A 12,766-nucleotide genomic window follows, 5' to 3' on the forward strand; every position below is an offset into this window, starting at 1 on the left:
ATAATACAGAATCAGCTCATGTTAATAACTATAAACTCAGAAACTGGCATTTCTGTGTGGTCGGTGCCTCTTATATGAGTTGCGTGAATGTCCCGATCTAAGGGGGAGAGATTGAAATTGCACCCGGCTGAGAGAGACTCTGCCTCGGGGACGCTCATCACTCGAGCGTGCACGCTTAATGCAGCTAGATTAGAATGCGATTGCTCGTGACTTATTTAATCATAATGTGTGTAACTGCATTTTTTATCGTGAATAAAACTGGCAATATGCAGCTTTATTAATACGAGAGCACTTTGCACTTTAGATTGGAAATTGTTTTTTATTCATTCTATTGTAAGCTTGTTTATTTAGTTTTTTTTTGTACTTGGTAAAAACTTAAAGTAAAAGTTGAAGCAAATCTTATATAAGTGTTCAAAAATACTTCAAGCATGCATTGTACAGTTTTGTTATAATTCAAAAATAATATATTTAACTTGAAGTGTTGCTCAATGGCATATTTTTGTTCTTAGTTCTGCTGCTAATGTTTTGTTAATTTTGTTAATAAAAGAGTGTTGTTCAGTAACCTGTTTTTGTGTTTTGCTTTGGTACCGAAAATGGTATCGAAGTACTCTGAAATTTCACTGGTATTGGTACCGACTACTGAAATTGTGGTACCGTGACAACATTAGACCAGACCTCTGGAACCTCCACGTCTGGCCCTTGGACGGGATGCGGAAGACCTAAGTGGGCTACCACCAGCAGTGGTAGACTGATCACTCAGGCCAGAGCTCCTCTACTGAGGCAGCTTTATGCCCTGAAGTGGTGCCTGTTCCCAAACTGGTGTTCTCCCTGAGGCGAAGACCACCAGAGATGCGCAGTCGGGTCAGTGCTTTCCTTCCATCAGGAGAGGTTGGAGGGGCGGCTGTCCCCCTCCACCTTGAAGGTATAATTAGCCAATATTGCTGCAAACCATGGTGCAGTTGATGGTAAGTCCCTAGGGAAACATGACCTGATCATCATGTTCCTCAGAGGCACCCGGAGGCTGAATCTTCCCAGACCATGCCTCTTCCCCCATGGGATCTCTCTGTGGTCCTCCTGGGCCTTCGGAGAGCCCCATTTGAGCTGCTAGAGTCAGTTGAGCTGAAATCCCTCTCCTTAAAGACGCCCCCCCCCCCTGCGCTCACCTCCATCAAGAGGGTGGGGGACCTGCAAGCGTTCTGTCAGCAACTCTTGCCTGGAGTTCGGTCTGGCAGATTCTTACGTGATCCTGAGACCCTGCCCGGGCTATGTGCACAAGGTTCCCACAAACCCCTTTCAGGGATCAGGTGGTGAACCTGCAAGTGCTGCCCCTGGAGGAGGCAGACCCAGACCTGTCTTTGCTGTGACCTGTCGTTGCTTTGCACACCTACATGGATCGCACGCAGAGCTTTAGACGCTCCGAGCAGCTCTTTGTCTGCTTTGGTGGACAGCAGAAAGGGAATGCCGTCTCTAAACAGAGGCTTGCACACTGGATCGTGGATGCCATTGCATTGGCCTACCAGACCCAGGCCATGCCTTCCCTCATGCGGGTTCGAGCACACTCTACAAGGAGTGTAGCGTCCTCATGGGCACTGTCCAATGACACCTCTGTAGCAGAAATCTGCAGAGAAGTGGGTTGGGCAACACCCAATACTTTGCAAGATTTTACAATCTCCGAGTTGAGCCGGTCTCGTCCGTGCCAGGTGTATCGCCTGCATATAGCCCCTTTCCCCTCCCCTGAGGAGAAAATGTGCACTTTTACCCCCAGTCGAGTTCTGGATTGTCTCCCTGCAGGTGGACACGTGTCTCCCTTGGGCAGAGCTCCCTCTGCCCCTGGTAGCTGTGTTTGTAGAGCCCCCCTCCCCCCCCCTTCGTGGCTGTGTGTGCAGCTGCTGAGCCCATGTGTCGTATTGCCACATGTTGACCTCCCCTTTTGGGCATGATGTGGTCTCCGCTGGGTTTTTTTCCCCCTGAAAGAATAGGAAAGGAAAAGAACACCTTCCCCAATGCGGATGATAGCGTTAGATGGCCCCAGCCAAATCTAATAATCAGAGAACATAGAGAGAAAAGGCTGAGGCTGGCGTGGCCTGCTCCCACGCTACTTACGTCATTTCCCCCTCTCAGGGATGTGGTGTGTACGCATCTTTGGGGCGTCGGGGGAGGTTATGTGGAGTCTGATGCACCTGCTATTATGCACGCGGCAGCTTGCTTGCACCTGCATCGGCAGTACACGTAACACTGTTCATCTGTTGTGGCGTTTTTCCATAGGGACCCCTAGTGTCACTACATTGACACCACATCGAGTGAGTGACCGAAGGGGAACGATTCGGTTAATGTCGTAACCTCCATTCCCTGATGGAGGGAACGAGACGTTGTATCCCTCTTGCCACAATGCTGTACTAGCTGCTGAAATTGCCGGAACTGTCTCACAGCGTTGAACAAAAGCCTGAGCGGTGGGAACGCAGGACAGCGAGCTGAGACGCGAACAGCGGAGGTTGGTACCCGAGGCTACTCTGAAAAGGAGACAGCCCGGTGGCGGACGAAGGAAGCGAGTTATGGGCGTATTCTGCCCAGGGAAGGTGTTCAGACCAGGACGCGGGGTTACGGAAAGAAAGACTGCGCAAGATGCGACCAGCAGTCTGATTGGCCCGTTCGGCTTGACCGTTAGACTAAGGGTGGAAGCCGGACGAGAGACTGACGGAAGCCCCAATCAAACGACAAAACTCCCTCCAAAATTGAGACGTGAACTGCGGACCTCTATCTGAAACGATGTCGGAAGGAAGGCCATGAATTCTGAAAACATTTTCGATGATAATTTGCGCCGTCTCCTTAGCGGAGGGGAGCTTAGCGAGGGGGATAAAATGGGCCGCCTTAGAGAATCGATCGATAACAGTGAGAATAACTGTCTTGCCCGCCGACGAAGGAAGTCCGGTGATAAAATCTAAGGCAATGTGTGACCACGGTCGAGAGGGAATAGGAAGTGGTCTGAGAAGTCCGGCAGGAGGGGAGTTCCCAGACTTAGTCTGCGTGCAGACGGAGCAAGCCGCCACAAAACGACGCATGTCACGTTCCCGAGTGGCCCACCAAAAATGTTGGCGAATGGAAGCAAGCGTACCCCGAACGCCGGGGTGGCCAAACAACTTGGCTGAGTGAGCCCACTGAAGGACGGCCAGGCGGGTAGGGGCGGGAATGAAAAGGTGTTTAGGACAGGTGCGCGGTGAAGGAGTGTGAGCGAGCGCTCGTCTAACCTGCCTCTCAATTCCCCAGACAGTCGAACCGACGACACGTCCCTCAGGGAGAATCCCCTCGGGGTCCGTTGGGACTTCTGAAGAAAAGAGACGCGATAAGGCATCAAGCTTGATGTTTTTGGAGCCTGGACGGTAGGAAATAACAAAATCAAATTGAGCGAAAAACAGAGCCCAATGGGCTTGACGCGCATTAAGTTGTTTAGCAGAACGAATGTACTCTAGATTCCTATGGTCAGTCCAAACGACAAAAGGAACGGTCGCCCCCTCCAACCACTGTCGCCATTCGCCTAGAGCTAGGCGGATGGCAAGCAGCTTGCGGTTACCCACATCATAGTTACGTTCAGACGGCGACAGACAATGAGAAAAGTACGCGCAAGGGTGGACCTTGTTGTCAGAGAGAGAGTGCTGGGAAAGGATGGCTCCCACGCCCACCTCTGACGCGTCAACCTCAACAACGAACTGTCTAGATAAATCAGGTGTAACGAGGATGGGCGCGGACGTAAAGCGATTCTTGAGAAGATCAAAAGCCCCCTGGGCGGAAACGGACCATTTAAAGCACGTCTTGACAGATGTAAGGGCAGTCAGGGGAGAAGCCACCTGACTGAAATTACGGATGAAGCGTCGATAAAAATTAGCGAAGCCGAGAAAGCGCTGCAGCTCGACGCGTGACTTAGGTACGGGCCAATCTATAACGGCTTGGACCTTAGCGGAGTCCATCCTAATACCCTCTGCAGAAATGACAGAGCCGAGAAAAATTACGGAGGAGGCATGGAAAGTGCATTTCTCAGCCTTCACGTAAAGACGGTTCTCTAATAGGCCCTGAAGGACGCGCCGAACATGCTGGACATGAATTTGGAGTGAAGGCGAGAAAATCAGGATATCGTCGAGGTAAACGAAAACAAAGATGTTCAGCATGTCTCTCAGGACGTCATTTATCAGTGCCTGAAAGACAGCTGGGGCATTTACGAGACCGAAAGGAAGGACCTGATATTCAAAGTGCCCTAACGGAGTGTTAAACGCCGTCTTCCACTCGTCCCCTTCCCTAATGCGTACAAGATGGTAAGCGTTACGCAGGTCCAACTTAGTAAAAAACTTGGCTCCCTGCAAGATCTCGAAAGCTGATGACATAAGAGGGAGCGGGTAACGATTCTTAACTGTTATGTCATTCAGCCCTCGATAATCAATGCAGGGGCGCAAGGACCCGTCCTTCTTTTGAACAAAAAAACTCCGCCCGGCGGAGAGGAGGAGGGACAATAGTACCGCATCGAGAGCTACAGATAAATAATCTTCGAGAGTCTGACGTTCGGGAGCCGACAGCGAGTAAAGTCTTCCCCGGGAGGAGTGGTTCCCGGAAGAAGCTCGATATTACAATCATACTGAACGATGCGGAGGGAGAGAAGTGGCCCGGACTGACAGAACACCGCCCGCAGATCGTGATACTCCTCCGGCACCCCAGTCAAATCACCAGGCTCCTCCTGAGAGAAAGAGACAGAGGAAATGGGGGAATAGCAGACATTAAACATTCCACATGACAAGAGACGCTCCTTGAAAGGATAGTATTCTTAGACCAATTAATAGAGGGATTATGTCGAACTAGCCAGGGATGGCCTAAAACAATAGGGGCGAAAGGTGACTGAAAAATAAAAAAATAAATGGTCTCGCTATGATTACCAGAGACAGTGAGGGTTAAAGGTAACGTCTCATGCTGAATCCTGGGGAGAGAACTACCGTCCAAGGCAAACAGGGCCGTGGGCTCCTCTAAATCCAAAAGAGGGATACCATGTTCCCGAGCCCAGGTCTCGTCCATGAAACAGCCCTCCGCCCTAGAGTCAAAGCACTGAAGGTGGCTGAAGAAACGGTCCAGCGGAGATGGACAGAAAAGGTAGTGCAAGACCTTAAGGGAGAGGCCAGAGTTGTAGCGCTCACCAGTAGCTCTCCTCTTACTGGCGAGCTCTGGCTTTTACCGGGCAGGAGGTGACGTAGTGAGTGGCAGAACCACAATAGAGACAGAGACGGTTGATGATTCTTCGCTCCTTCTCCTTAGCCGAGATGCGGATGCCCCCCAGTTGCATGGGCTCGGAAACCAGGGTGGCGGAGGAAGATGGTAGTGCTGCGGAGAGGGGAGCAACGAAGACAGCGGACTCTCCTCCACGTGCTCTGTGATGAATGTCGAACCGCTTCTCTATGCGAATAGCGAGTTCAATTGCGGAATCCACACGGGAAGGAACCTCTCGAGAGAGAATCTCATCCTTGACCTCCGCGCAGAGACCCTCCAGAAAGCGGGCGAATAACGCCGGCTCATTCCAATCGCAGGAGGCAGCAAGAGTCCGAAACTCCATGGAGTAAACAGTGACAGACCGCTTACGCTGGCATAATGAAGACAAGACCCGGGAAGCTTCTTCACCAAAAACAGAACGGTCAAAAACCGTATCATCTCCTCCTTAAAGTCCTGATATCGGGTCATACAATCAGCCTCCGACTCCCAGATGGTCGTTCCCCACTCTCGAGCCCGTCCAGAAAGGAGAGATAATACGTAGGCGATACGAGCTTTGCTCTGGGAGTAAGTGGTGGGCTGGAGAGAAAAAACAACATCACGCTGGGTGAGAAACGCGCGGCACTCTGTGGGCTCACCAGCATAGCTCGGCGGGTTATTGATCCTGGGTTCAGGAGGCACGGGAGCCCTGGGGGCGGCCGGTGAATCGAGGCGAAGAAGATGTATCTGTCCAGTGAGATCAGAGACTTGAGCGCCAGGGTCTCGATGGCACGCCGTGTAGCAGATAACTCCACTTCGTGTCTGCCTAACATCGCACCCTGGATCTCGACGGCAGACTGAAACGGATCAGGGGTCGCTGGGTCCATTCTGGTCTGAGTCTACTGTTGTGCAGGTAAGTGAGGACCCAAAAGCGATATAACAAAAATAGAGTCTTTAATGACAGTTCAATGCAGCAATAATGAAGAACACAAATCTTCTCCTTGAGAGGTAAAAGGCAAACACAAACTACCCGCAGAGAGGGCGATAAATAACGGAAACTTCTTCTGATAACTTTCAGTGAGAGTCCTTAGACAGCAGTCGGGGTAGCAGTGAAGCGGCGACAGGCTGCATGTTCTCCAAGGGTAGACAAGGGTCGAGGCGAGACTGTAGTAACCAGACCACTAGCTGCGTAGGGACTAACTGGACAGAATACAAATATCGAGGACGGTTAGCAGTGAACAGGTAGTATGGTAAGGCGGATGGCAACAGGACAGGACTGGACAGTGACAAACGAGACAGTGGTTAGCTTCTTGCGTGTGAAACTCTAGTGAGACTCAGACAAAGAAAGCAGGAAGAGCAGAGAGGGAAGTAGAGGCCTAATCAGCGGGGAAAACAGGAACAGGTGGGAAGAGAACTAACAAGGAATTAAGGGGAGATGAGGAACAGCTGGAGGACGAGAGAAAGGAAAGGAAAAGTAACCTATAAAGACCAGCAGAGGGCGACAGAGTAGAGAGAAAGAACAGGAACAAGACATACCATGACGGGACGAGACAAAAAACATGACAGCTTTGGATAAAAGCGTCTGCCAAATGCATAAATGTAAATGTAAATGTAGTCACAATACACTGTGCTCTGTGATCAACAAGGCCATAAACGTGACAGGACTGCCATTCTATAAATGCAGTGAAGACCACAGCTTACCACCAAAACTAAATAAAGCCTGTTTGTCGCTTAACTTTCCTTTCATGAGGAACTCAACTTTTTTGATGTTTTTTTTTTTTTTTTACAAAATATTGCATCAGTAAAAAATAAAAAATGTTCTTCACATTTACTGATCTATGTACAAAATCTATATTTCCTGAAGAAGTTTGGGTAACAAACAAACTTATTGGTAAAGCTGTATTTGAAAAAGAGGGTGCTAAACTGCATTTCTTTTATAGTAACCTCTTGAACTCTGCATCACACACAGAATCTTGGATTATGACATTGTATAATAGATACTGTATTTTCTACGGAAAACTGAATATCCACAAACCTTCAAATTATTTTTTTTTAATTTTAAATGTCATATCCAAGTATGTTTTTTTCTATACTTTGTTTATGCGTCCTGGTATAACTGGTGATTAAGCAACACTGTGGACTTAATCTAATGAGTTTCAATAATAAACTTAAACTAAAACAAATAATGGGGTGTTGCTGGCTAAGAACTTGGAGCAGAATAGTTGTGCTGTATGTAGTTACATTTCAAAATGATTACTTATTGGTTATATATTTATTGTATATTAAGTTGTTTAAAACAGCGCACTAGTTTACTTGATTTTAAGGGTGCAGTAGGATACATTCCACCCAAATACAAGTTACATTGCATTCTCCCCTTTGTTTATGTGGCTATTCCTTAAATACATAACAATGTATTAATGATCTTTCATTTTATTTAAAATTGAATTTCCTCATTACAACCCCAACAGCTATAAAATGCCCCTGAAATGAGCACAGTGTTAGTTAATTCGCCTCTTCACCAAAGATGGATCTTCAAGTCTCTTTTGTGCTGCTTTTCATTCTTTTCACTGGAGGTACAAAAACATCTAGAATATTTAATGTTAGTCTATTTAATTATTGGTATGCATACAGAGGTCATTGAATGTCTTTCTCTCTCTCTCTCTCTCTAGGATACTCTCTAAACTGTAAAACATGCATACCAGACCTGACGGGTACTTGCATAGAACAAACGGAGACATGCTTTAGTGGATTTTCAGTGTGTATAAGTTCAAAAGTGAAAATAACTGGTAAGTCCATTATGATTGAGTGGAAATATACTGTTATAATTTAAATTGTCACATAACTGCTACTCTTTTACTGGGCTGAAATTAAAACTGCAAGCATAAAATATTTACCAGATTTGTATTTTGATTTCTGACTATTTCATGATGTACAGTAGGATCCAAAAGTCTGAGACCACATTGAAAATCTGTGATTTCAAATCTAACTTAAACCTGTAAATAAACAAAATTTTAGGATTTAAAACAAAAAACTTTATGACTTAAAATAAACATGAAATATTGAAGATTCTGTACAATTTCTAAGTTACTAAACCAATGTAAGCAAATTTGTGACATTGAATTCAACTCAAGGTCATATTTCCATGTTTCCATTGAAGAACACAATTAAAATGTTCAAATGCTGGAATAACATCGATCATCAGGTTTTGCACAAACTTGTTTAATCCATGCCAGCTCAAGTGCATGCTGTCATTAAAGCAAAAGGGAGAAATACCAAATACTAATTTTGAAACCCATGTTAAATGTACACAAATTTACATAAATTGTAATAAATTTGAAAAATGCTAAAAAAAACAAAAGTAAAAAAAAAAGCATTTTCACAATGGTCTCAGACATCTCGACCTCACTTTGTGTAATTGCACATTTTTATGTCTTAAACAGTATTATTGCCAGTGTTGGGTTAGTTACTAAAAATAAGTAATCCAATACAAATGAATTCTCTAAACTGAAAGCAGATTACTTTACCTATTAGTGTAACTAAAAAGTAATCACACTACTAATTATTCTACTATTAAATAACTTTCTAAATCTTTCATTGTATTATTACTAAATAAAAGTATGAGCGACAAGGTTAATTAAAGTGGGTTGCTCATCTGGCAGACAAGATGCATTCTGAAATTTGAAACAATTATTTTCTATGAAGGTATGTATGCACACAGTGTGGGCTCGCCATTTCCAGAGGCTGTTAAAAATTCAGCATTGCTATTGAACTCAACTCGCAAAGTTTTCCACCAAACTCAACCCAAATCATTATCAAAAGATGATTATTTACTCTAGTAGTTATTACTGGATGATATATTGTGTTATAGTTCTTTCATAGGGCCTACACAATGTGTTTTCAGTTACAAGTATGTCTTTTTGTGGTTTGACAGTTTGAATCAAAGACCTATTCAATGCAACATACAGAGAAATTGCGTAATTAACATAGTTCAGTTTGCACAGTTACACCAGTTTCAAACACTAACCTGCAAACTCATCAACATCACTTTAATTCTTGAAGAACTACAAAAACTTTTGTAACTTTGGACTTCCACCAGCTCGTAATGTGTGTGTGATGGCATGTTCATGCCACTACCAGCTTCAATAAATATTATGTTGCCCCCTTGTGGTCTCCCAAAGCTATTACATCAGACTACATTGAATGGAATGCAACTGGCAATGAATTGAAAGCACACAAATTAGGGTTCTAATTTAAATAATGGCTGATGTTAATATATCGATGCCTCAAATTTATTGATAAAATAAAATGCCAATCAATAATCAATATATAGATTTTTTTTTATGACATCCCTAGTTTTTGGTTTTCCGCTCAAATTCAAAATGTCCCTTCAGCTGTCACAGAAACACTAACAGACATACATATTAATTCATATTTTAAATATATTATACAGATTACTTTAGCAAAAGTAATAATTTTAATTGAAAGTCAGTAACTGTAATTTGATTACAAGTATTTAAAATTAAATGTTTTACACTTCTTTTTTATTTTAAATAATTAGATTATAGTAATGTATTAGTTTGTAATTGGATACACCCAACACTGATTATTGCAACATGATCACATGTGAAGTAAACATGTTGCAACCAAACCAACAATGTGGTTACCTTCTTCTGTGGCATGACTAAGAAGCCTCAGTGTCCCGGGTTCTTGTCCAACATTGAAACACAAAAAAGTTATCGTATTTACATTATCATAGACAAGCGAGATTCTGACCTTTTATTTACCATCTGAGATCAAATTTTTATGTTGGGGTTTGAGTCAGGTTAAACATTTATTTCTATTGACTGTATAACATAATTTACAACTAAAAATTCTAAAAACTTGTTTTTGGCACCAACCTGTGGATATTTCACCTGGAAACTGGAGCTTATGTGCCCAGATGTACAAAAACAGTTTCTGCTTCAGCCACTGGAAGCGGAATTTCTTAAGTGGTTAGAATTTAGAATTTTGGGAAGCACAGACCAAGTTTATCTGAAGAACTTTCAACTGTCGCCAGTGAGATCAGAGTGAAATACAGTGTGAAACAATTTACACTAAAATGTTACAATTTGTATAACAGTTGACAACCAATCAATCACTTACTAAACAATATTTGCCTCATTAATTGCACTTTGTACAGTTTAGTCTAAATGTATTCTGACCACATATTTTCATTAATTAATTCTACAGTACATGTTATTATATGAATAATATTTACCCAGATTTACATGGCAACATTTCCAAGCAGATATCACTGTGTTAATTTATGACTGACCTTATTGCATTAAGTATTGTTATTCCTGTATGATTAATTTTTATCATTGTTTTCAGGTGTCTCTACTATGGACATAAAACTAAAGACTTGTGCTCAGCCAAGTTATTGTCAAACTGGGTTCATGAACCTCGGCGACACTAAGATTTCTTCTTCATGCTGCAACACTGACAGCTGTAATGACAAAGATGCTCCAGGTACTGTCCTTTACTTTCCATATAATGATCTCCTTAAAAGCTAACATGAAATATGCTCAACAAGAGAAACATTTAGTTTGGGACTTCATTTCATTCATTGAGAATTAATTGGACCATAAAAAGTCATCTCTATATGATTTTTATTTTCTATATTGCATTTATAAGGGAAGAGAGCTTGGTGATGTCAGCTGAAAAGATAAAGTTGTTTCATAGGTGGAGCATGTTAGTACATTTTGATGAAAGATTACAAAGACAAAAATGTTTTTGTAGGGGGGATAAAATGCACAGATGAAGGAAAATGTATATAGTAAATGTCAATTTTGAGATCATGTTGACTGAAATATGTGTCAGATGTTTTTAAATAATTCATGCATATGCTTATAAAAGAAAATAAATATTTATTTTATCATTGTAAAAAAGTCTGACAATTTTCATTTAATCATTGTGTAGCTGATGTGTTAACCCCTTAAACTCTGGTGAATTTTTCACAGTCAAATTTAAAAGCTCACCATTTACACATACTGTGGACTAACAGCAAAAAATGTCTTTATTGCTGTGCATGTATTAGCTTGTGAAGTTTTGTTTTTTGCAGTTGAACATGTTTATCTGTCAATTCTGTAATATTGAGAGCAATACAATCCTGAGTTTTGTGCAGCATGTGAAATTGCATAGAAATGTGCCTAATTCACGATTTAGATGTGGTGTGCTTGACGGCCCACATGTTTTCACTAAGTTTTCTTCATTGAAGTCCCACATATACAGACATCACAGGGAACATCACAGGTCTGCTAAAGAGTATCAGGCTCAAATGTGTGATAAAACATTTAAATGCCATGTAGACATTTGTGAAGTTCAATGTGGGACCCTAAGACAGTTTTTGTCTCATTTGAAGAGCCATATTCAGACAGGTCTGGAGATCTGGTTCATTTGGTTGCAACAGGACATTTAAGGTGAGATCTACATTTGCATCACATGTATCACAGACACACAATATATGCTCTGTAAACCATTTGATAGAGCCTGCTATGGTCATGGAAACTCCAGTTTCTGATGTTGTGTCTGAGAGGGAGAGATCGGAGGTTGTAGACCACAATTTTCCTGAAGTTGTGGATGAATCTCTGTTTCTAAGAAATGCAACCCTCTTCTACCTGAAACTGCAAGCTAAATTGCTATTACCTGAGTCTTCTATTCAAGGTATTGTTGAAGATTTTCAAAATATCCATGAAATTGGGCAGTCTTATTATCTTAGCAAACTGAGAGAAAAGCTTGCTTTGCTTGAATTACCAGTGTAGGATATCAGATGTTAAATATATCCAAAGTTCATCGGAATAGCAGAAACTTGATGGCGTGTCTGATTAAAACACGGAACAAATACCAGTCCTTTGCTCTCTTTTATTTTCAGTTCAGGATGATTAAGCTTTGGGTAATTCACATGACATGAAGTTCATACATTCACATGGAGCTGATTCACACGATGTAAATGGCCAGTTGTTAACAGATGGATAGGATGTACAAGATGTACAAGATGGTCTTAAGTCACTACAAACAATACAATAAAAGGAAATCAAACTCATATACTCAATCCAAACAATTCTAATAAACAAATTCAAACAATACAATTGGTAAAACAAACTTAACTCATCCTAAGGAAAGGAGTCAAAGGACATGGTTGGGTGTCCATTCAAACACCCACACCTCACCAATGCCAAAGAAACAAAGGAAGGAAGTGAGGTCTACTTATAGACCTCGACCATTATCCATGGGTAATGTAGTGCACTAAATTTAGTAGTGTAGTTTGCTTGGAATTGTGGGATATGTAGTACAAATATATATATATATGGGGGGGGAGGAAAGAAATTAAAGAAAAAGGGCCAAATTCGCAACAACCAGAGTTGAGGATTAATGATGTGATAGATCAGTTGTCTAGAGAGGATTTGTGGACAGCTTGTAATAGTGCTGTTCTAAGTTCAGCACAAAGGAGAAAGGCTGCTTTCTAGCAAGATTTCCACTATGTTGAGCCAGTCCCTATTTTTCTAGGAGT

General features: G+C 42.6%; 1 protein-coding gene across 3 annotated transcripts in view; it reads left to right on the plus strand.

Moving 5' to 3' along the window:
- The window catches only part of LOC127627436 (phospholipase A2 inhibitor and Ly6/PLAUR domain-containing protein-like), a 349,614-nt gene that overhangs the window by 91,125 nt on the left and 245,723 nt on the right, over positions 1–12,766 (plus strand). The window contains exon 1 of one of the 3 annotated variants that reach the window (XM_052103803.1): positions 7,734–7,790. The exons of 1 other annotated variant lie outside the window; for it this stretch is intronic. In XM_052103803.1, the coding sequence (XP_051959763.1) occupies positions 7,742–7,790 (49 nt within the window). In that variant the 5' untranslated portion in view covers positions 7,734–7,741. Of the gene's footprint in view, positions 1–7,733; positions 7,791–10,634; positions 10,726–12,766 lie in introns of those variants that run through there. One more of the 3 variants, XM_052103805.1, reaches the window with a different exon arrangement.

Source organism: Xyrauchen texanus, chromosome 34 (assembly GCF_025860055.1).
Source record: "Xyrauchen texanus isolate HMW12.3.18 chromosome 34, RBS_HiC_50CHRs, whole genome shotgun sequence".
Classification (NCBI taxonomy): domain Eukaryota; kingdom Metazoa; phylum Chordata; class Actinopteri; order Cypriniformes; family Catostomidae; genus Xyrauchen; species Xyrauchen texanus.